This window comes from Fimicolochytrium jonesii, assembly GCF_025526975.1.
Source record: "Fimicolochytrium jonesii strain JEL569 chromosome Unknown EV422scaffold_12, whole genome shotgun sequence".
NCBI classification, from domain to species: Eukaryota; Fungi; Chytridiomycota; class Chytridiomycetes; order Spizellomycetales; family Powellomycetaceae; genus Fimicolochytrium; species Fimicolochytrium jonesii.
The window spans coordinates 109,087-130,380 of NW_026515679.1; the positions used below are offsets into that span (position 1 = coordinate 109,087).

A 21,294-nucleotide genomic window follows, 5' to 3' on the forward strand; every position below is an offset into this window, starting at 1 on the left:
GTGTTCAGGGAATTGGTTCCCGCTGATCATGGTGGGCTTGAGCTTTTGGATGTAGGTGTTCCAAAAAATTTCTGAAGATCCTGTTGCCATCCGTTGCAAGGATGCGACAGGCGTCAAGGCACATAATGAAAGCGACTTCTGATATAAGTGATCTGCATTTGGTGGCATGACTAAAGGGTTGCCTGTTCTGAGAGTTCAGAGAGTTCCCGGGTCTCGCTTCTCGGATAGATGGCGAGTCAATGCCAGACACAGAAAACCGTGTCTGACAAGAACTATGGTCTTGATGGTGCCGTCCCAATCGGGGAGTCGAATGAAGTTTTTCAACCAACCCACAGGTCACATTATGGAATATCCGACCATTACTTAGAAAGGCAAACGAAACGAGAGAGAGTGCCAGTGCGTGAAGAGATGAACGGAATTGAGAGCGGCTGAGCTTGAGGGGCGGCGGTGCTCAATGGTAATGGGCTGATGGGCGGGCGCCATCGCAAGCGACAGGTGGGATGGGGTGGAGCTGTCGAAAATTGATGTGGATAGAGGGGCTAGAGAGAGGCGAGGCGCAGACGTTGAAGCGAAGGTGTATGGGTCGTGGAAATAAAAGCAATGGTGTGGGAATGATTGAAACTCTGAGCTCTTGGGCTGGCAGAATGGAGTGGTGGAAGACTGGTTTCGGCGCTCTGTTCCCCTAACAGCACACGTAGGCGGGTAGATGAATAATCGGCACTTGCCCAGACTCCACCCATCGCAACTCTCACGAAACTAATCTCCAAACAGCCTGAACCTGCATAGCCACAATAACCGGTGAAGATGTGTGACACCGGCTGGGACGTGCGAAGCATGAAGGGCCCTTTTGAGAGGTGCGGGGGGCCAACGGAACGTGGGCGGAGATGTCCGAACGCAATATCGACAGCGCGGTGTGGACATAACACGAAGGAGCATAAGTGAGGGACTTAGATTCGTTGAAATAATTAAGTCTTATTGAGTGTTGTCTGCTCCCTCTCTCTGGGAATTCATCTCGGGTCTCCAAAAAACTGGCCAGAGCCCGACGTTTCTTTCCCATTCCCAACCGCCGCGGTTCCTCCTCCGCCAGCTTTTCCACCGGCTGCCTTAACTCAGGAAGTGTGTAGTAACTGCTCCGTCCTCGGTCCACTTGCCGGTCGCGAGTGCCTTTACGCGGGGCAAGTTTACGGTTTCTTGAGCGGCCCTGGGATCCCAGACTTTTTGGCCTAGACAGTTACCGTTGGCTTTTCTGAAAACGTCGTAACAGGGTCGGCGTACCCGCGCTCGTGTCGGCTTGGGGGTTTACAACTGTACCTTCATAGGCTCCTCATGGGGAAAACTTCCTCTCCGACGTCCTCCTTTTCGAGCGCAAGTATTCCTATTCCAAAAGGCAGTTTGAAGCGCCCGGCTACCGACGCAGCCCTGTCTCCTGACGCACCGAAGCAGAGTCCCCACATTCCACGCACTCCAACGGCTAGAGGGTACTCAGGGTTTGTCAAGAGGGAACAGGAGAGGGTTTCGGGCGGCGATCATCACGGGCGGGACGGGCGGGACGTGGACAATATGGAGTTTGACTCGAATGGATTCGATGAAGACGATAGTTTCCGTTCAAAGACGCTCGTTTTTCCAGACGAAAGCGGCGACAAGCTCTCTCAGCTCTACTGTCGCGAAATGCCACCTATCCGCCACGCTACCCAAAGTGAGATGCGGGAACACGGCACAGCAACAGCAGATGAAGTGCGGAACTCCCCTTCTGTCACTCAACTCCCGGATCGAAATTTAGCGCAGAACCCAGATCTCTTGAAGTGGGTTGGTCAACCAAAGGAAGACGGCACATACTACCTGGTAGCCCAGTCCTGGTAGGGAGATTTTGGGTACGGCTGTCGGTCAATCGTTGTTCTCACACTCACAGTCCGCTGCGAATCTGCAGGTTAGCGCAATCACAAACGCAATCTCCTACACCAGTGGATAACTCGTCTCTGCTGGAGCCTGGCGCAAGCGAGTTACGGCCGGATCTGAAAGAAGGGTTCGACTATATCTCTGTGTCAGCGGAGGCGTGGGAAGCGATAGCAAATCGGTGAGTTTCATCGCAAACGTACTGAGACTACGCATTCCGACCATTCTGACCGTGGAGTATAGACATGGCTTGGTAAATGACACCTCGGCGGTCAGTCGTCAAACATATATGGGTGCGGATGGGCGATGGCATGTCGATCTGTATCCAGCATCTTTTGATGTCCGGTACAGTCATATGCAGGCGGACACGGAACCGGTGGCTTCGATAATGCTGTTTCGACAAACGTCTCCAAAACAGATAAGAACGCTGCTATCTGAAAAGCTCAACCTGAATCCGTCCACCTTCGGCATGAGCTTGATACGCTCTAACGGTGAAAAGATCTCAATAAAAGAGGGTCAGCCATTGACGCAAAGTGACCTAGGAACAGCGTCTTGGATCGAAATAATTCCACAAGTGGAGCATAACTTGCCATCACCAAGTGATGAAACGCCGGACAGCGTTTTCCATATGGAAGATGTCGTGCGGTAAAGTTCATATCATGTTGATAGAAAGAGGATTTAGCACCTCATTGGCTTTGTTCCATATAGTACCGCAGAAATCGAAGACACCTCAGATGCCGTGAAGCCATTCTTATCGGTGGCGACGGCTGAACCAACTACCGCTTCGCCGAAAACATCGCCGAAAATCCTGACCAAACGGGAAAGAGTGCTGAGGAAGCTGAATGGTGGAGATGAAGGAGAGCAGCCGACAGAAGGACCCCCTTTGATGCTCGAATATGGCCCTGCCCCCCCGGAGGATGTAACAACGGCGCCCTTCGCCAACTCGAACAGTTTCAACTTCTTGCCCGCCCCAACTTACTCACGTCCTACCTCAACTGTCACAACTGGTGCAATGGGACTGTCGAATCTGGGGAACACGTGCTTTATGAACTCTGCGTTGCAGTGCCTTAGCAATACTGCGCCGCTGACTAAATACTTTCTGAAGGGGAGTTGGCAATCAGAGTTGAACCCAGATAATCCTCTTGGCATGAAGGGACAGGTTGCTGAGGCGTATGCGGAGCTGATATCGCAACTATGGCGACCTGACGGTCAGCGAGGCACCAGTTATTCTCCTCGGGGTTTCAAATTAACAATAGGCCGGTTCAACCCGATGTTTGCCGGCTACTCACAACAAGACTCGCAAGAGCTTCTCGGGTTTCTGATCGACGGCCTGCATGAAGATCTGAACCGAATCAAGAAAAAGCCCTACATCGAAGTTCCGGACATGGATGGGGAATCCGACGAGACGATCGCTGCGAAGACTTGGGAGATCTACTGCATGCGGAATGACTCGGTTATAGTGGATCTCTTCCAAGGGCAGTACAAGAGTCGGGTGGAATGCACGAAATGTGGAAAGCTATCGATTACGTTCGACCCCTACATGTTTCTTTCTGTTCCCATACCCGATCATCGCGAGGTTGAAGTCTCACTCACAGCCATGCCGAAAGTTGCGCCAAGCGGCCCTCGCGAGCTTGAAACTCCCGTTCGTCTCTTTCTGAGCATGCCAAGGGACACCAGCATCGCGGTCCTGAAAAGCATGGTCGCAAAAAGGATGAGGTGGAAAGCTTCGGAGGCTGAGCACGCCATCGTCGTCAATGTTGGACGCAACAGGGTCCTCCGGGTGTTGGAGAATAGCGAGATGGTGAATGCCATACATTCGTATGATGACATCTGGGTTGTGGAGCACGAGGAACCCGATTGGGATATGTGGGAAGTTCCGTATGCGGATCGTGTGGAGACCAATATCAAGCGTTGCGCGGTATGGACCACTAGTATGCACGATAGCCGCGATCGGTTGAATCAGGTGTATGGCCCGCCAATAATGATCACCATACCCGCGAAGCTCGTTGCATATGCACCGGTATCGAGAGTAGGCGCGAAGCGGCGATCAACCCAAGAGCAGAGAACCGCATTGCTTAGAGAGATTTTTCGGCGAATTTATCGCGAAGTCGTGCGCGCGTTACGAAAGTATGCCAAAATTCCTCTCTACACACTGAATGGCTTCACGCGCATTCAAGAAGTGTATCAAATGCTTGAAAGCTATCCGGCAAGTCAGAATAAGTCAGACCTTCCTATCGACGAAGATCGACCCGCCCCCCAACTCCCGGTGTCCTGGGATGACATTGGCGAAGACTGCGAACCAATCATCGATCTCTTCCGACTCAAGTGGTCTTCCGAGAGTTACAATGGCGGCCCTAATTGGGTAGATATCCTTTATGAGGGTCCTTCGGAGTATCAGTATCGATTAAGAGACCAGGCGGAAAAAGAGGAAACATCAACAGATGCCGACGATGAAGGATCCGATCCTGAGCCTATGACTGTCGACACACCGTTCCGGAGACCGCGGGGTTTCTCGAAGAGCGAGTTTCGCCGCCCGAGTTTGACCGAAAGCTCAATATACTCGGATCGGCATAGGCATGCCGAAATTGTGCCCTTGTCCGAAGCTGACATCAATATATACATGGAATGGACGAATGATTGTTACCAATATGTGGTCGACAATCGGGTAGGTTTCACCTTCTGCTGGGCCCAGCATGCCGTAGCATAGTGCCGCGTCAGCTTACCGTTTCATTCTTCGATTCCCTGATTATAGACATTGGAAGATTCGCAAAACGAGAGGTTGAAATCCGAGTATGAAGCTCGACAGAAGTTAGAGAAAAAGTCCTTAAGTTTACAAGACTGTTTGAACGAATACCGCAAGGAAGAGATGCTCGGCGAAGACAATAGCTGGTATTGTCCCCGGTGTAAAGAACATCGGCCAACGAAAAAGAAACTGGACATTTGGACCGTACCCGAGGTGGGCATCACAATCCTTCCAATGGGTCGCTCTATTCACAAGGCTAATGGACTCGGCACTTTCAGATTCTTGTGTTCCATTTGAAGCGCTTCTCCAACACAGGACGCGGGTACCGGAGCATAATGGGCGATAAGATTGATTGTCTCGTCGATGCCCCAATTCAAGGCCTAGATCTGACAGACGTGGTGCTTGGAAAGCATCCCGCCCGCAAATGGCATAGCAACGAATCAATCCGTAGAACTGAATCGTTCGAATCCGAGAGTATGGGATTGTCCGAGGAGTTGAAAGACAAAACAACAATCAGCTCCGATGAGATGACGGATGTTGCCGACGAAGAAGAGCCGCTCACCGCAGGTGTGGGTGACGATCGCATGGCAGCGACACCGCAACCTAATGGCACGCATACTGTCGTTGGGAACGGGCACCTTCTAAGCGCATCCGCAACTGATGCAGATACCAGCGAGCCAATGGACTCTGCGGCTGATGACGACGATAACCAACTAGTATACGATTTGTTCGCTGTTTCGAACCATTTTGGTGGTTTGGGAGGTGGTCATTGTAGGTTCAGTTGTATTCTTGGGTCAATGGTTTCAGGGAGCTTACACGTCCTTTTTGCAGATACGGCATACGCCAAGAACTGCCTGGACGATCAATGGTATAACTTCGATGACAGTCAAGTAACCAAGACGGACGAATCTCAAATCATGGTAAAAACAGCGTTTGCAGGTCTATTTCCTGGGCGATGGGTTTCTTACATTCCACTTCCAGACGTCTGCGGCATACATGCTCTTCTACCAAAGACGACGAAAAGGGCCCAAAACAGATTTGACTCCAATCCTCGACGAATACCAAGCAAAGCTTGAGGCAGAGCAGGCCGCATCCGCCGCCGCCAAAGCGATCAAAACGTCCGGTTATTTTTTAGCCAAGCCTTCCGCTCCGCTGCGTGCGTCGCCAACCATCCGATCGTCAAGTCCGTATGGACTGGGTTTGGTTTCTCCGAATACGACCTCAGCGGACACGACACACAACAATTCGCGCAACAACTCGCGAGCCGCATCTCCAGATGGGTCGATTACCGACCTTGATGCGGAAAACGGGGACCGGAAGGCCACTGAGGACATCAAGGCGCTACTGAATCACGGCGTATCTAGCGCGCCTCATTCTCCTGTCGGATCTCCGTTGCATTCGGAGGCAACGAGTTTCCGTCCCTCTGCGGTTGGGTTTGACTTCGGCCTGCAGAACGAGGACTCGGAGTCTGCGCGAGCGACGACGCCCATCTTGCCGGAGGATGACTACTCTTCATGGACCTCTCAAGCCCAGGAGCTGCAGTCACATGGCGAGTACACACCTGTGCCACTGACGGAGTGGGAGGCGACCAGGCTTTCGGAGCAGGATGAGGAGGTGGAGGACGTAGTCTTAGATTTACCAGAAGAGGGAGAGGGAGGGCGGAGAGGGCCACAAGCTATAGACATTGAGCAGAACGAGCAAACGGAGGTACCAGTAGCCCGCGAAGGGCATAATTCCTCAGAAGCGACAAAGAAGTCAGATTAGGCCGTGCACCTATCCGATAGGCATTTTTCTTTTTATGTAAATATTATTTGCCTCGACGCTCGACGGGATGTTGCCCCAACGCAATCACTTGCACGTGTCCTTCCGGCGCTATTTGGCATTGACAATCGACTTACATTCCGTCTGAGAATCATGGCGGGTATGGGACAGGAAACTACATGTACAAAATGGGGAATTACATCGCGGGTTGCCAGAATCCCGATGGAACCAAATAGAATTCGGCGCCCTCGTCATCGTTTCGGACCCTTCAACTCCTCCTTCCACACAAATCCCTGATCCTTCAGCCCGCCTGCAAACTTATGCAATGAATCGAGGTAATTCTCCCCTCGCTCCTCACACTCCCTCACTAAATTCTCCAACCGCTTAATATGCGCAATCTTCTCCCTCATCTCATCCACCTCCGCCGCCAACGCGCCCCTCTCCTCCGTCGCAACCTTCAACCGCCCCCCCTGCGCCTCCAACCCCGCTTTCGTCTCTCCCAACTCCTTGATCAGCAGCTTATTCGCTGTCTCCAGCTCCGCAATTTGCTCCGTCTGGATCTGCAAGCTGCTGCTCATAGTCGTCAAGCGATCCGTCAGCGAGTTGCGCGCCGAAGACGCGCGGTGCAGTTCCGCGGTGGTGGTATCCAGCGTGCGGTCGAGCTCGTCTAGGCGGGCTTGGTAGGATTTGCAGCGGGTGTCGAGGGCGGTTGCGCGCGCCGTTTGGGTTTCGACGTCGGTGAGGAGGCGTTTGTTGATGGATTCGGCGACTTTCAGTTGGGTTGTTAGGTCGGAGATGTGTTTGGATTGCGTCGTGCTGGTGGATTGCATCGTGCTGAGGGTGGATTGTACAGCGTTGAGGGTTTGTTGGAGGCTGGCGATGTGCGTGGTGAGGGCTTCTGAGGGCTCTGGTGGTGGTGAGTGCTGGGTAACGGAAGTGGGTTCCACAGAGTGATTAGCCGTGAACTTCGTCGAGATATGACCGGATTCTGCGGAAGGCGCTTACCTTGACGGACGCAATCTCGTGGCAAAGCTCCTCAATCCGCTTCTCATAGTGTGTGCCGGCAGCCTCCACCTCCTCTATCTGCAGCCATCAAAAAAGTTCTTAGTCCCTTTCCACGTTCACCGGCATAACCAGAAATTTGCCAATCTTACCCTCCGCTTCGACGAATCCACCACACTCTCCAACCTCCTCTTGTCCGCCCTAATAGCTTCAACCTCCTGTATAGCGCGCTCATACATCCCTTCCCACCGCTTCGCCTCGCCGTCCGCATTCGCAACCTGCTGCTTCAACCGGCTGAGTTCTCGGAGCAGGCCCTGCTTTTCGGTGTTGGACTCTTTTTGGAAGGTGGTGAATTGGTCGGTGAGGGTGGTATGCTGCTTTGTGGCTTCGGAGAGCTTCTCTTGGGAGGTGCGGTATTGGGATTGAACGGAGAAGAGGTTGGTTTTCAGGGTCTGGTTGGGTGAGGTTTGAGGAATATCAGGGAAAAGGCATGTATGGGTTGGATCAAAGCTTCATGTTGCCCAACCTGAACTTCCTCTTTGTACTCATCCTGGAGGTCGGCGTACTTTTGCTTCAGATCTTTGATGACCTCCCCAAGCGGCACTCGCCGCTTGTCCGCTCCAGCCCCAGTATCCCCTCGCCCCTCTGGCAGCTCCCCTGTTTGCTGGTATAGTCCGGTATCATCTGTGACGAGTTTAGATCATGAGGGTCCATTGCAACAACTACGCACACCTCAATAGCACTCGTACCTGACCGAGCCCGCAAATACCGCGTCTCCATCTCCAGCAAAAACAGCTGCTGCTGCAAGTTTTTGACATACTCCTCCTCCGTTTTCCCAGCCGCTGCCGGCGAAGACACGCCAAGGGCCGACGCCGGCCGTGGTTTCCCCTTGTCCGCATGTTGAGTTGGATCGGCTGTGCGGCGTCGCAAGGCGTTTATTGCGTGTGATTTTGGTCCTGTTAGGGTGGGAGAGAGCTGGTGAGATATAAATTATTGGCATGATGTTGCGCGAATGCAAGTACCTATTGAATGCCCTTTCACATACGAATTGCGGAGTTGGAAGGCCGTGTGACCGAATGTTGGCGCTGAGGCAGGTATTGATGTCATTTTGGTACATACAATGTTCTGTTAGTTGCAGATATGAGTGCGGAGTAGTATGAGGAGTAGTAGGTACGCAGATCCGAAAGCAAAAATCTTGCATCTCATGAAAAACTGTCGATCTATGCAATAGCTGTCAATGTGCGGAGTTAGTGCTTACGTTATGTGCGAACATGGAAAGCCACAACCCAACTTCCCCCAATCCCGCTGCCCACACAAGCTCAGCTCAAGGCCAATGGACTGTTGTTTTGCTTTGTTTCTTAGGAGCGCAGCTGCGAATCTGTTTATTAGGAGCACATCTATTCCATAAACGTTCTATCTACGGTATTATCACTTCCATGCCAAAAATGGATATCAAATTCAACGGACCGAAACCAGTATATGCGTCATTACCATTACCGAGCCAGAGGTATCTACATTACAGAAGGAAAACACTCCACCAGAATATACACCTGAACCGAAAGTGTCAGGGAGCGGCTGCCATCCGACAGTTCCTCGAGCGGGCCATCGTCATCAGGGCCGCGTTTCTCCTCAGTGCCAGATTCCATTTGTTCCATCTGTGTGCCGGAACATGCAGGTCGTGATCTACGGCATGAAGGAAGGCTCGCTCGTTGGCGCAAAGCTCTTGCACGCTCAAGCCAGAGATGCTGGCCCAAGCCTTCATGGAAATGCTCGAATCGTGCACGTATTTGTTTGCGAGGATCAGTGCAGACAGGAACATTCGTCTTCCACAGCGCAGGGGAAACTCAGTGGCGGTGGCGGAGGCAGACCCTCCGAGCGCTTCCTTTCTCAGAACGCAAGTTCGCAGTTTGAGGAGGTACAGCAACGCGGTTTGGAAAGCGGAGCAGGAGGTCCTGCTGCGATGGAGGAGTTGTTCGACGACATTGATGAGCGGAGCGACGGTCTTCGGGCGAATGGCACAATTGGCTTTGGTTTCTGAAGGTTTTGTGATGTCTGGTGGGTTTAATTGATAGCTGATAGCAAGCGGCGCTGCCTTAGAAGGTTTTTCGAAAAGCTCAATAATGGTGGACGCAATTGCTACAAAAGCCCTTGCCAAGTCACTGTGCTTCTTGTAAAGGTCTGACAAGAAAAGTGCCAATGTTAAACTAGAGATGTTGAGGTCCACGGAATGCTTGTAAGTCGGTAAACATACCTTTCGGCGGCGGCCGTTTTGAGTATTGGCGAGAGCATAGTTGCTGCTTCCGATAGACTGATTCTGGTTGAAGGACTTGCACAGCCATTTTCAGCTGATATTATTCGTAGAATGTCCGACAGAAAAGCAGAGCGAAGTTCGAAAAGACGACAGAAAGAACGGAGAAATGGCGACGGTGAGCGGAAGGGTATAAGAGCTCTTCCGCTCAGAAGGAGACAGAGGTGAACCGGAACATGGTGGGGCGGTTCGAGGTCGAGTTGAGTGACCTTCCTCCGATCGTGGTCCTGCGGCTGAAGGAGACTTCCTTTTAAGCATTGGAGTTGGCGGAGGGGGGCAGTGGTGGTGGGAAAGCCTGGAAGTGCCAAGGTGGACGAACAGCCAAGCAAGGACGAGTTTTCCCACGCGTTCGTGTCTGTCTCTCACTGTTCCGATGACTTGTTGCTCTCTCACAGACAGACATTACACACCAGATTAGGCACGATTAATCATGAATAGTATTTATCAGGCTGGCCGGCTGATTTAGAATCGCAATTGCTTATTACTCACCGCGTTCGTTATTCTGACTCACTCGCGATTTTTTGGGTCTGGATCCCTCTCCATCTCCGCCCCGCTGCTCTTGTACAGTCCCGCGGTATCGGTTCGACGGGATCCCCGGATCCGGGCGGGCTTTCTTATCCACACGAGGGCAGTACGTAAGCAACGGGTTCCGTTGGAAAGTTGTCGAATTTCACTGGAAAAATTTCCGTTTTCACCCGTAATCGCCTGTCAACACACTTCTCGTTCCCAAACTTAAGGGCACGACACAGCAGCTATATCCGTTTTACTTGGTAAGTATGTATCTGGTTCCTTTATGCTATGCGGTGCGCGGGTATTCCCAGTGAACCGCGAGTCTATTGCAAGGTGTTGTGCGGTTGTCGACTGCTCCCCAACCAGCGCAGTGACGGCGCCTTGCCTGCTCGCTGTATTCAAGCGTACTACATCCTTTTCCGGTGCTCAGTTCCAGCCAGAACTTGGAAGACAACGCTGGCTAACATGCGCCCCCACCTCGCTGTCATATGTATCGACGCTGACGGAAACTACCAGTTCGCGCTTTGGCCTTCTGCCTGTGAGACAACCCGTGCAAATAGAGACGGATGGGACGATAATCGGCGTATCAATTGATTCAGAGATTGCGATGATACAGGGATTGTGATACAGAGATTGTGCACACATGTTCGTCTTTGGCAGGAGCACTAGTGGGAATTGACAAGACGGCGGAGGCCGACCGCGGACAACGAGATCACCGAATAACACTTCAGCGTTTGCTCTGGCTGGATAACGGTTACAGGTTTGGATTACGGGGAATGTTCTGAGCACTGCGGATTGGCTCAGCTAGGGACTATGGGTCTGCGCGGGTAGCTAGTCAGGAGTTTGGATTCATTCTATTGTATTTACCTTCCCCATTTCTTCCTTTCTTTTCGTTTTCCTTTTGTCATCTACGGTCAATACATTTCTCCTACCCGACCCATCTGCTGTCAATCGGCGCGGCCTTTCGGCCGTGGCCTCCATCCTTTACTTCCGGCTGGCCGCCGCACTCGGTGTACCATCGGCCAGCTATCCACTCTGCACACCACGCCTCCTCACACGAGCGCCGGCGGTCGTTGCCCGAGGGACGCTGCCACGGCTACGCCATGGGAGAACGTACAGCGTTCCCCACTTCTTCGCAAATACACCTTCCACTCTCCTCCGCAAATACACCTTCCAAATCGTATCACGAACAGGGTGGGATCAGCGCGGGCGAGCGTTCCCTCGCAATCTCTTGTGCACCGAGTACGTGGCGTAAGGACCTAACTTGTGGGTATGTATGACATTTGAGTGCCGCAGAGTGGTTGTCTTGAAACAATTGCTAATAGACACTACTCTGGTCTGGGATTAGGATTTTCGCACTCGGTCTCGATTGCCAAGGTCAAGAAAGGTCAAGGTCAATTGGTCACGACGAGTGTGAGCCAGAAATATCGCTCATTATTGAGATGTTCTGTGCGTTGGCTGTGGAAACCACCCTGTGCACAGCATCCTGCACGTACAACTATAGGATGGCGTAGTTAACCCCATACAGTGCCGAGGGGCATGGGTTTAGTCATGTACTGTACACCGGTGATGACGAAATAATCGCGAGGGAGAAGTAAGAGAAACAGGCCTTGAGCGACTATGCATGCCAGTGTCGGATTGATCCTACGCAACTGCTATCCGAAAGATTCCATTCACAGTTTTGAGGTCCTGTGCATCAAGTCCATGGGGAAGAAGGGAGGGCTGTCCGGCTCAATCCTCAGATGCCTCTACCGTCCCTGTTAGAAGCATCTTTGAAATCTCGGGCGAAGCCGCTCCTATCTCGGGCGGAATCCAGAAAATCAGCGTTGCTAGCTGGCTTAGCTGAATCTTCGCCGTATGAATGATCCACTTGAACGTAATGTAGTAGAACCCGATGAAGTAGACCAACGCGACAGAGAGAAGAATGTTCTCAACAGTCACGAGCTGGTGACTTTCAGTTTGGGCGGTCTCTAGAAGGACCGCATCGACCTTACTTAGCCCGTCTGCCAGGTCATCTTCCTGGAGGTTGGAAAGGAAACGAGCGGTAAGTCAGGGATTCCTAGTCCCTTCGCTTACTGGAATACTGCCTCTTACCAGATGATTTAAAAAGAAGAGATCTGGATTGTCATATGAGAAGTACGACGCCGACGTGAATTGCTTGGCCTGATGATGGCGGGAATTGTGAGAATGATCCCCCTCTTGGACTTCCATAAAATATCCGTGACTTACGTGGTCAACATAAACATCTAAGATGTTGTCGATCCCAGAAAACACCAGTTCTTCGTTGAATCCGATCGTTTCGTTGTATTGTCGACCGTCACAACCTGAATTTACCAGGCAAATGGGACCCGTTCTGCACACCGTTGCCAGCTCAGGGATATCATTGGTGGAAGGCACTTCTGCATTCCCATGCATGAGGACGTCGTGTTGCCGCTGAAGCTGGAATATCCTCCAAGTTAGCTCATGCTGCACACCATACGGCGCCCAAGTGATGTTGTCGTATGCTGGCAACTCGTTGGACAAGTATCCGATGACCTGATGATGAAAGAAGGGGTGTCGAAACCTGAGATCTCATAGAATCGAGCGGGATATGTCATACCTGGTATGTATACCGTCTGTTGTTGGAGTACATGATAAGCTTTGCAGTCTGAGAAACAGCCAACGAGAGATGCATGAGGATTCCAGCCCCCCGAGAATGGAGCTCTGCGGACTGAATTCTCATACCGTGTCAGACGAATGCAGGAAGATCAATGGTGGAACGAAGAGCATCATAGCAAATGTAGCCAGCAGGAGCAGCGACCCGCTGTAGATGAGCTGCATGGGAAAGATATCAATACATACGCCACAGCGACCGCCTTCGGAGACCATAGTAGGACACTCACCCTCGTTTGTAGAATATCGCTCACACGCTTATCATCCTTGCCCTTTCCAAGGTTAACATCCTTTACCGTGCCATCAGCAATGTACTCTGACAGGTCCTCTACTTCTTCATCCAGCATATCTGAGATCCGGCGCTGGTCTTTTGCAGGTAACCGCGCCAACGCCTTGAGAACGATAATTTGTTTCAACCCTGCTTGGCGGAGAGTGAGATGGATCAGCGCGGCAGTCACTGCGATAACTGCTATTGCGACCACCATCAAGGCGATGATGAGGATATTCCGGCCGGACGATTGTTCCAGGTAGGAGGTGAGGCCGGCGCGGGCTGCCGAGTCGAATGCGTCTCCGATCTGCAAGTGCAATCAAGGGTGTTATTGCGTACCTCTCTCTCACCATCAAATGGTAAGTGGCAACTCCCTACCTTCAAAGCATTATCCAACCACATCCTCACATCAACATCCTCAATGGAAGACGCAGTCGTCCACCATGAATTCGGTAACGAAAGCAATCGTCCCATACTCTCCGCCATCAAAGTCCCCAAAGTATAAACATTGTGCATCAACACGTCCTTTGGTGCGTTGAAACCCCCGCTCTTCGCTCGGATGATTGGGTACGTGGGTTCCTCTTTTGCGGTGGCGAAGAGGATGGGCAGAATCAGAGTCTTAAAGCGCCCGGCTTCCCCGGAGAGTTTGTCATGATGGAACTGCCAAACGGCGGCGTCGGGGGCTTTGTGGCCGTAATATGTCATCAAACGAATCTGCCGCCATGCAATAAACACATTATGACTAGAGCCAGAAGAAACTTAGTTGTCACGAGATTCTTACCTCCTGAGCAGCAAGCATTGCACCCCTTCGTGCCCTGGTGGCATCCTGTCATGTGAGCGCGAGGTCAGCACGAGTTTCATAAATGTTTGCAAAAAGAGTGCCCACCTCCAATGTATTCAAAAACGATTCCGGAGCTTTGAAAAGCGTGGTAGACACCGTGTGATTTGCAATTAAAAGTCCAAGCAGCACAAGGCAGCAGGCCCGCACATACACGGAAACCTGCAGCACTCTCGTGATGAGCGTATCCGTCAAGCGCCCCTGCATGCTCCGCTGCTTTCTCATGGCTTTGCCTGAATCCATAGACGACGCCTGGGATTTGCGGGTGGAGGCCGCGACGTCTTTCGCAGTCTCGGAAGGCATGCGGAACAGTGTCGTTGCCAACACGGTGGATTTGCGCTTCTCCTCCGGCGGCTTGTCGTCCCCGGTAGTGCCAAAGCCAGTCGAGCTCGCTTCCGACATTATCGATTCCATTCGCAGAGCGGATACCATCTTTTTCCTCGGGACGGTCCCGGATTCCAAACTTGCCAAATCATCTCCTCGTGTGAACGACGACGGTTCCGGCTCGGGTTCGGGGCTCCGGTTCCTAAACGGCTTCTCGGAATCCTGCGCTTCACGCGATTCGATTTCCTCGGCCATATCCAAGAGCTGTGCGCCGCGCTCGGAGCTGTTTCCGATTGTGATCAGATACTTTGCGTACAAACGCAAAATCTGCTTCGATTTCGGGTATCGCTTTATGAGCTTCTCGTACGCGTATGACGCTTCACTTTGCGACTTGTGCATCAAGCTGAGAATCCGTCCTAGATTGCGGACCTGCTTTGCATCCGCCCGCAAGGCTGCCCAGAACGATTTCATCGATGTCAGCGAGGCCAGATGGGATGACATGGCTTGGCGCTCCAAGGATTGGAACTCTACATAGGACGCAACATCCATCTGCGACGCCAACAAGTCAGCCGAATCACGATGCTGCTCGAAATCTTGCTTCTCCATAAAGATGCGGAACCGGACCGCGAGGGAAGGCTTGCATCGATTCGTTGCAGCAAATTGCAGGAGACATGCGTCGTCGTCGTCTCCCCAGCACGCCAGATAATAGGTGTACATCAACGACAGTTGGGCGTTGGTTGGAAACTGGGAAAGGGCTTCTTCGAACACCAAGACCATAATCTTGCGACTGGTGTCCGTGATCTCGCAATCACGCAAGAACCTGCACACGATATCGGCGTCCGTTGCCGCGTTGAACACCACCGGGGGCAATTCGGCTTTACGGGACGCAGCGGCATGGTATTGTAAAATAGTAGCAGCGTCGGTGATGGGATCTTTCTTACCACCCAACGACAGTACGTCACTCGGGTCTTTCGGCGCATAAGGCTGCTCGATTGATTCCGCTCCCTGACGGAATTGTTTGATCTTGTCGTAATCCGATATATTCGGCGCGGTGGCAGAATGGCGCAGTTTGCCACTACCTTTCTCCAGATTGTCAATATTAGCTCCGGCCGTTCGCATCATACCCCTGCTCTCAGCCCTATGGAGGCTTTGGGTGATGGAGTTTTGGCGGGTTGCTCGGATCCTTGGAGCACCCAGAGCGATCTTGTTCTCCTCGGCTTCGTTCATTTGCAGTTTCCTCTGTAATCTGGCCATCGTGCGAGCCGTTTTCATCTTCAGGGTGTACTCTGTAGCATACCAGCCCCCGGCTAGTCCAAACGGGACGCAGATGAAAATAAATGCGAGTCCGGCGTGGTTTTCTTGCGCTTGGACTGCTGCGGCTAGAGCAACGATGGACGACAGGAAGGACACGCTGAAGAGGGCGACCCGCATGTTGTTGACGTGCTTGTTGAAGTGGGGCATATATTGCAAGTAGGCCATAATGAGGGTCAGGTTGGCCAGTACCAGAACGACCAACTTGCCGGGTGTGCCGATAAGAACGTCCACAAACACAATGACGACCTTGAATGAACATTCAAAAGTAAGTATGCTGCTCGTCCCTTTCATAACGCGAAAGGGATAACCTTCAAAACGAAGTAAAGGACGTCAAGCATTCCGTGAGCCTTCGCCGCCGGATTCCTCAAAGGAAAGGAGAACGTCAGATGAACCTCATCACAAGGGTCGCGCACCGCACCATCCTTCACTCACTTGCTATCAGGTCTGGGTATCACATAGATGTAGTTGATGAACAATCCAAACGGCAGGGTAAACGCAAGGCCGACGACCGAGAGGATGAAAATCGGGAGATGTTCCGGCGTGAAGCAGCGGTTGTCGGGGAAGTATTTGAGGTGGTGGCCGCCACCATCGATGTTAGACTCGCACACTGTCGTCAGGACAAAGATTTCCATGAACGGCATGAAGAGTGCAGTGGCGACGACTGTAGACAGTGCACGGAGGAGGATCAAGGGCCAGATCCACTAATAGTCCAATTGATGTCAGGTGCTTTGAGTGCATCAATCCAAGTTCGCAATAGGAAATACCTGGAATCCTCCCCGATGCTGTGAATAGGCAGCGAAAACACCCAGAGAGATCTGCAGCTTGTTTGTCATACATCCGGCGGCCTCGTCAAGAATCCGAAAAACTGTCGTGATCATACCGTAAGAGCGATGACACACATCGATAGTCCGAAGAGGACTTGCAGAACCTTGTAGTTATGCTCAACAAAATTCAGCGGGTACATGATGCCGCGAACCACATTGGGCAGACCCCACACCGCCTCGGGATCCCAGGAGAACGAAATCATTTGAACGTCCTGTCATTCAAAATGCATGGATGCTTAGCACGACTGCATTCGCAAAGAGAAGCCATTCAATTACTTAGCTACCTCGACAACAATCATAAAGTATGCGAAGATGGATGAATGTTCGGCATCTTTGCACATCGTATATAAAAACGTGAATATTGTCTGCGCATCCGCCGTGAGTAAGTGTCTCGGCCAATAAACAAACCGGTGATGACGAAATAATCGCAGAACGCATACCTTCTCGAAATGAGACATGCGCAACCCCTTTTCGTAGTCATCCCGATCACTTCCGCCCATCTTTTTCTTTTTGGCTGGTGGCTTGTCGTCCACAATCTGCGTAAGTGCCGTTTTGTTATACGCTGACATGGAACAGAGGAATTTCGAGGGAGGTGTCTTGGTCAAGCCGATTTGAGGAGCGGGTAGTTGATGCGGATGCCTAAGCCCTACCCTTTGTGACCGTTAAAGTATACCTTTCACAGCCATTCCACGGTCTTAGACTACGCGCAACAAGTTTAGAGTTCGGTTCACTCTATCAATATTGGCAGATATACAGAAATGACCCAGCGCTTCCAGAATGTGGAAGAGGTTCCGTCTAAAAGGGGGAGTCTACGTATATATAACATATGAAGTAAATGTACAGGAAGGGAGGAGAACGTCACTGGGAACGTCGCTGGGATCGTACCAGAGGGAACGTCACTGGGATCGTATGGCCCCTCGTCGCCAGGATCTTGGATACGTCACGTTTTTATATACGCTCCATCCTTCGCGTACTTTATGATTGTTGTCGAGGTAGCTAAGTAATTGAATGGCTTCTCTTTTAGTCGTGCTAAGCATCCATGCATTTTGAATGACAGGACGTTCAAAACGCGATGGTAACAGGAGGAGATGCATGAGCTCAGTACCAGAACGCCATTGTGCTCGGCACCTGGCTTGTTTAACGAGAGCACTTGTTACCAGGGAGGCATGGGGGGTACTGAAAGTCGTCCTGGAGATTCCACTTTCCCTGGAGGCCGCCGTGGTTACAGCCTCCACAATTTTTCCCATAAATAACGCGGTGCGGGCCAGTATTGACCGTCTTACAGCCCATGCGGTGGAGGTGATTCACACCAGTCTTCCAGTTGTTATAAGTGCTTTGAGACCTCGGCGCTAGGCAGCACGTGTAGCGGGCGTTGCTGTGCGACGAGGAAAAGTAAATATTGGGGCAGGAGGGTGAACTGGGAAAGAGAATGATGCTCACCAATTTGGGATCGAATCCCCAAGTTGCGCGAGACTCGAGGGGCTTGGCCGCCGCAAGGGTGGCAGTTGCGGCGAGAGCGGTTGCGATAGTGAAGGACTTCATTTGGGTCTTGTTGTTGGTTTGTTAGATAGATCTCTGTTGCAGAAGCTGTTTAGGGGATACGGTGGGTCTTCAAGTGCAGTCCCGCCTTTTATCTCGTTTCTGCGATGCATAGTATAGGAGGAGGTTGTTACTGAAGCTTCCGTGGCGCCTATGCTGCTGTAGAAAGGTCCCAGGGTTTACGCTGTATGAAGGGACGATACCAGATGGGGCCCCATCAACGATGGCTGCATGCGCAAGTCGGAGTTCGGGGCGCTGTTGGTGCTCACGCGTTCTGACCGTATCTCGAGATCTCACGTGACTGGGAAATGGCGGTCTCTCTGTCGGTTCCCTGTCCTGGCGGCGCGCGGAATCTTTGACCTGAATTGCAGCCTCAATCGGAGTCAATTGCGATTTTCTGAACGGTCGCGTGGGGATGAAAGTGCTCACTACGTATCGGCTACAACACCCATGTGCGCTCTTCACACAGCGCCGCTGAAAGGTCAATTCTCTGCCGCATGCGCCGGCGTTTCGTTGCCGCTGCTCCAACCCAGTTTGCCTTCTTTTGTTTGGGCCGGTCGCTGTTCCGTCTTGGCCTGGCAACGTATCCGGTTGAACGCATTTGCAACTAGTGTCAGAGATAATACAGTCAGTTCCCAGTCCATAGGCATTCGCTCTGCTTTCATTCGATGCGTTGGGGAAGGTCAAATACCACCGCCGCCGACGGTAGAAAGGCCGCCAAGCGAGGAGCGGCGGCGGCTAAAACTTCTGTGAAGACAACGACAGATAACGACAGCTTGCCGGCCGTCCTGCGCTTTGCCATTGTATCGCCATTGCTGGTGTTCGTCGACCAAGGTACTTTATATAGGATGGCGCTGCACCGTCTATTTCTTGAAACTGACGTTTCCTTTTTGCCCCACCACAGCCCTTGCATATGGAGAAGTTTCTGGCTTCGCTCGAACCTTATACCAACTTTTCTGTCTTGTTCTGCTCTATGTTTCGTTGGGCGACGGGGCATTGTTTGAAGAATGGAGGAAATGGAGAAGACGTCCTGGGGCAAAGACGATTCGCGTCCGTGGTCCGTCAGCTGATCCCAGGAACCGAGCCCCTCTCGTCTCCCCGCCTGAGAGAGCCATCGCCGACCGTGGACGTATTGCAGAGCCTGTGGAGAGTCTCCGAAGGAGCGAAGAGCCTACGGAGCCCTATCAACCAGCCGAATACAGCATCCCACAAACCAGCTCCCCAGTCGAACGTGAGCGTAGCACAACCGATGTGCCGATGATTTTTCCTCCTCGGGTGTCTGAAAAGCCCCTGTCGGCTAAGTCCTCATATATCCCGGCTCCAATTTCGCGTGGGCCACCTTCGATTCCATTGCCAACGCCCGTAGAAGCCATATATGTTGCTGAACGGAGTCCTGCAAAGGCTTCCACGGAGCAGAGTCCCGTCGCTCCAGTGGTGGAGCCAATCGCATTCGCAGAACCACCTCGAACTGCGGATGCTCCTATCCGCGAACCTATACCCGAAGCTGCGATCATCACAGAGAAGGAGATTCCAGAGGCCCGTTCCGACCACGTCCAAAGAAAGCCGGTTATCGACAATCGCTCCCCGCTTCCTCCAGCATTCAAAGACGAGATTGTCATGATGATTCAAACTTTACTTCATCTGGTGAATGATGAGATCCAATGGACGGATTCCAAGCAGACGCACCAGCAACCTGTGCCATGCACTTTGAGCGTGCACAAGACGATCGCAGAGGCGTGGAAGGTACGTCCATCGAGCGTGTATGTTCTTAAACTATGACATCGTGCTAAATGCCCTGTTTTCCTATGTTTAGTTCACTCTGGACGTGGATGTCAGTTCGGATGATGCTTTCGCATTTCTGTCGAATTCATCGGTAAGTGCCGCATAAGCAAGTCTGCAATAATTTTCTATCGATCTCATATTCGTCGTCCTATCCGTAGACTCGTTCAAACTGGGATCCGCTCACAGAGAATCTGAGCGTTTTGCGCAATTATGTTGCGCCACAGAACGGGTCTACGCGAGTGCAGCATCATGTTCTGAAGGGGGTTTTCCCCACAATACCGCGCGAAACGGTTGTTCTCTTCCACGCGCAGAAACTGACGGGCGACCGAGCGGTGCTGATTCAGAGGAGTGTTCCGTGGGCCGACGATGTTCCGGATGTAGATGGTATCAAAGTGGAGACTAACATCTGCGGCACATTGATCGGTGAGTTTCAAATTTTCGAAATCAAAATGCGGCCCATCTAGTACTCAATAGTTCTCTCCAGAGCAAACCGGACCCTCTTCCTGCCGAATTACCCATATTCATGATATCGACTACCGATTGGCTATCCACACTCCCATCTCTCAGTTCATGACAACAGTTGTCGCTCCCCAAGCCATTCGACGACTTGCTGAGACCCTGATTCAGCACCGAGACTCGCAGGAGTCAGCAACACAAGACGAGGGCTACGAAGAGTTGGAGACCATCTTCGACTCCTACAGTGATAGCGATCCGCGCAACAGCCGACAGTTGTCACCGGAGCCGTTAGCGGTGGCGGCGGAGCGTACCCCGGCCAACGTCAAGGCGAACTACCGAGACTCATTTGCCTCGCAGCTGGGGATATCGCAGGCGGCAACGGACAATCGTTACGCTGAGGACGTCGAACAGATGGTGCAAGATGTGCTGAGGAACCGGACTACCGAGATATGGACCCAGAAGGTTTCTCGTGCTGGGACGACGGTTTTCCAAAGTGCTGAAGGACAGTTCCGGTTCAGGGTCACAGCTGATTTGCAAGGCACGGCTCGCACTGTGGTAGGGCATTGTCAAAGCTATGAATGTTATATACCTGAGCACAGCCCTGACGAAGCTTCGTTCTTGCAGTTCAAAACCCTCGTATCCCTGAAAGACAAACCCATCTGGGACCCGCATTGCGATAGCGCGAAAGTGATCGAAGAGCTCGACGCCAACTCCTGCATATACCGCCTGAGGACAAAGCAAGACCGCGAAGGCTCCTCTGACAGCATGGTCCTCGCCCATCACCGCATGCTTGACCCGAACCGGTTCGTTGCTGTATACTGGACCTTCAAAAAGGCCGGCGGTGGCAGTCTCTCGGCGTTCTTCTGCGAAGCCCATCCCCGTGACGCGACAAAGTGCATCCTCACCCACCTCATCAACGGCGATGACTTTGAGGGGAGCTCGACGACGGTTGACTTTGTGGCCATGCGTACTCTTCCTGCGGCCATGAACAATCTGAGAACTCTTCTCGCAAAACATATGCGAGGCTAGATATCTGACACGGCGTAGTCTGCTAGAACTAATGTATAGAACCTCATAGAA

At 52.1% G+C, this 21,294-nt stretch overlaps 5 protein-coding genes across 5 annotated transcripts; 2 read left to right on the forward strand and 3 right to left on the reverse strand.

The window, feature by feature from the left end:
* The first annotated feature begins 1,546 nt into the window (after nt 1-1,546).
* On the forward strand, nt 1,547-6,459 carry EV422DRAFT_529625 (uncharacterized protein). The gene is made up of 8 exons (XM_053070337.1): nt 1,547-1,856; nt 1,928-2,074; nt 2,137-2,538; nt 2,602-4,558; nt 4,646-4,849; nt 4,915-5,407; nt 5,468-5,556; nt 5,618-6,459. Exons 1-8 carry the CDS (start codon nt 1,561-1,563, stop codon nt 6,398-6,400), a joined length of 4,371 nt encoding a protein of 1,456 aa, XP_052925346.1. The 5' UTR covers nt 1,547-1,560; the 3' UTR covers nt 6,401-6,459.
* EV422DRAFT_58430 (uncharacterized protein) lies at nt 6,446-8,596 on the reverse strand. Its single transcript, XM_053073429.1, has 7 exons — nt 8,445-8,596; nt 8,149-8,374; nt 7,926-8,083; nt 7,552-7,851; nt 7,403-7,480; nt 7,132-7,320; nt 6,446-6,644 (listed from the first exon to the last, which is right to left on the reverse strand). The coding sequence occupies exons 1-7, from the start codon at nt 8,514-8,516 to the stop codon at nt 6,594-6,596; spliced, it is 1,074 nt and encodes a 357-aa protein (XP_052925347.1). The 5' UTR covers nt 8,517-8,596; the 3' UTR covers nt 6,446-6,593.
* A 143-nt stretch (nt 8,597-8,739) lies between these two features.
* On the reverse strand, nt 8,740-10,094 carry EV422DRAFT_529629 (uncharacterized protein). The gene is made up of 2 exons (XM_053070338.1): nt 9,651-10,094; nt 8,740-9,577 (listed from the first exon to the last, which is right to left on the reverse strand). Exons 1-2 carry the CDS (start codon nt 9,736-9,738, stop codon nt 8,964-8,966), a joined length of 702 nt encoding a protein of 233 aa, XP_052925348.1. The 5' UTR covers nt 9,739-10,094; the 3' UTR covers nt 8,740-8,963.
* A 1,854-nt stretch (nt 10,095-11,948) lies between these two features.
* EV422DRAFT_567555 (uncharacterized protein) lies at nt 11,949-16,937 on the reverse strand (the record flags this gene model as incomplete). Its single annotated transcript, XM_053072549.1, has 15 exons — nt 11,949-12,236; nt 12,312-12,380; nt 12,447-12,752; nt 12,817-12,864; nt 12,942-13,031; nt 13,100-13,444; nt 13,516-13,851; nt 13,919-13,963; nt 14,024-15,859; nt 15,922-15,976; nt 16,046-16,314; nt 16,378-16,395; nt 16,494-16,649; nt 16,722-16,802; nt 16,878-16,937. 15 exons carry the CDS (start codon nt 16,935-16,937, stop codon nt 11,949-11,951), a joined length of 4,002 nt encoding a protein of 1,333 aa, XP_052925349.1.
* A 1,427-nt stretch (nt 16,938-18,364) lies between these two features.
* EV422DRAFT_529643 (uncharacterized protein) lies at nt 18,365-21,292 on the forward strand. Its single transcript, XM_053070339.1, has 6 exons — nt 18,365-18,810; nt 18,881-19,719; nt 19,790-19,849; nt 19,917-20,181; nt 20,243-20,769; nt 20,839-21,292. The coding sequence occupies exons 1-6, from the start codon at nt 18,645-18,647 to the stop codon at nt 21,241-21,243; spliced, it is 2,262 nt and encodes a 753-aa protein (XP_052925350.1). The 5' UTR covers nt 18,365-18,644; the 3' UTR covers nt 21,244-21,292.
* Nucleotides 21,293-21,294: the final 2 nt, after the last annotated feature.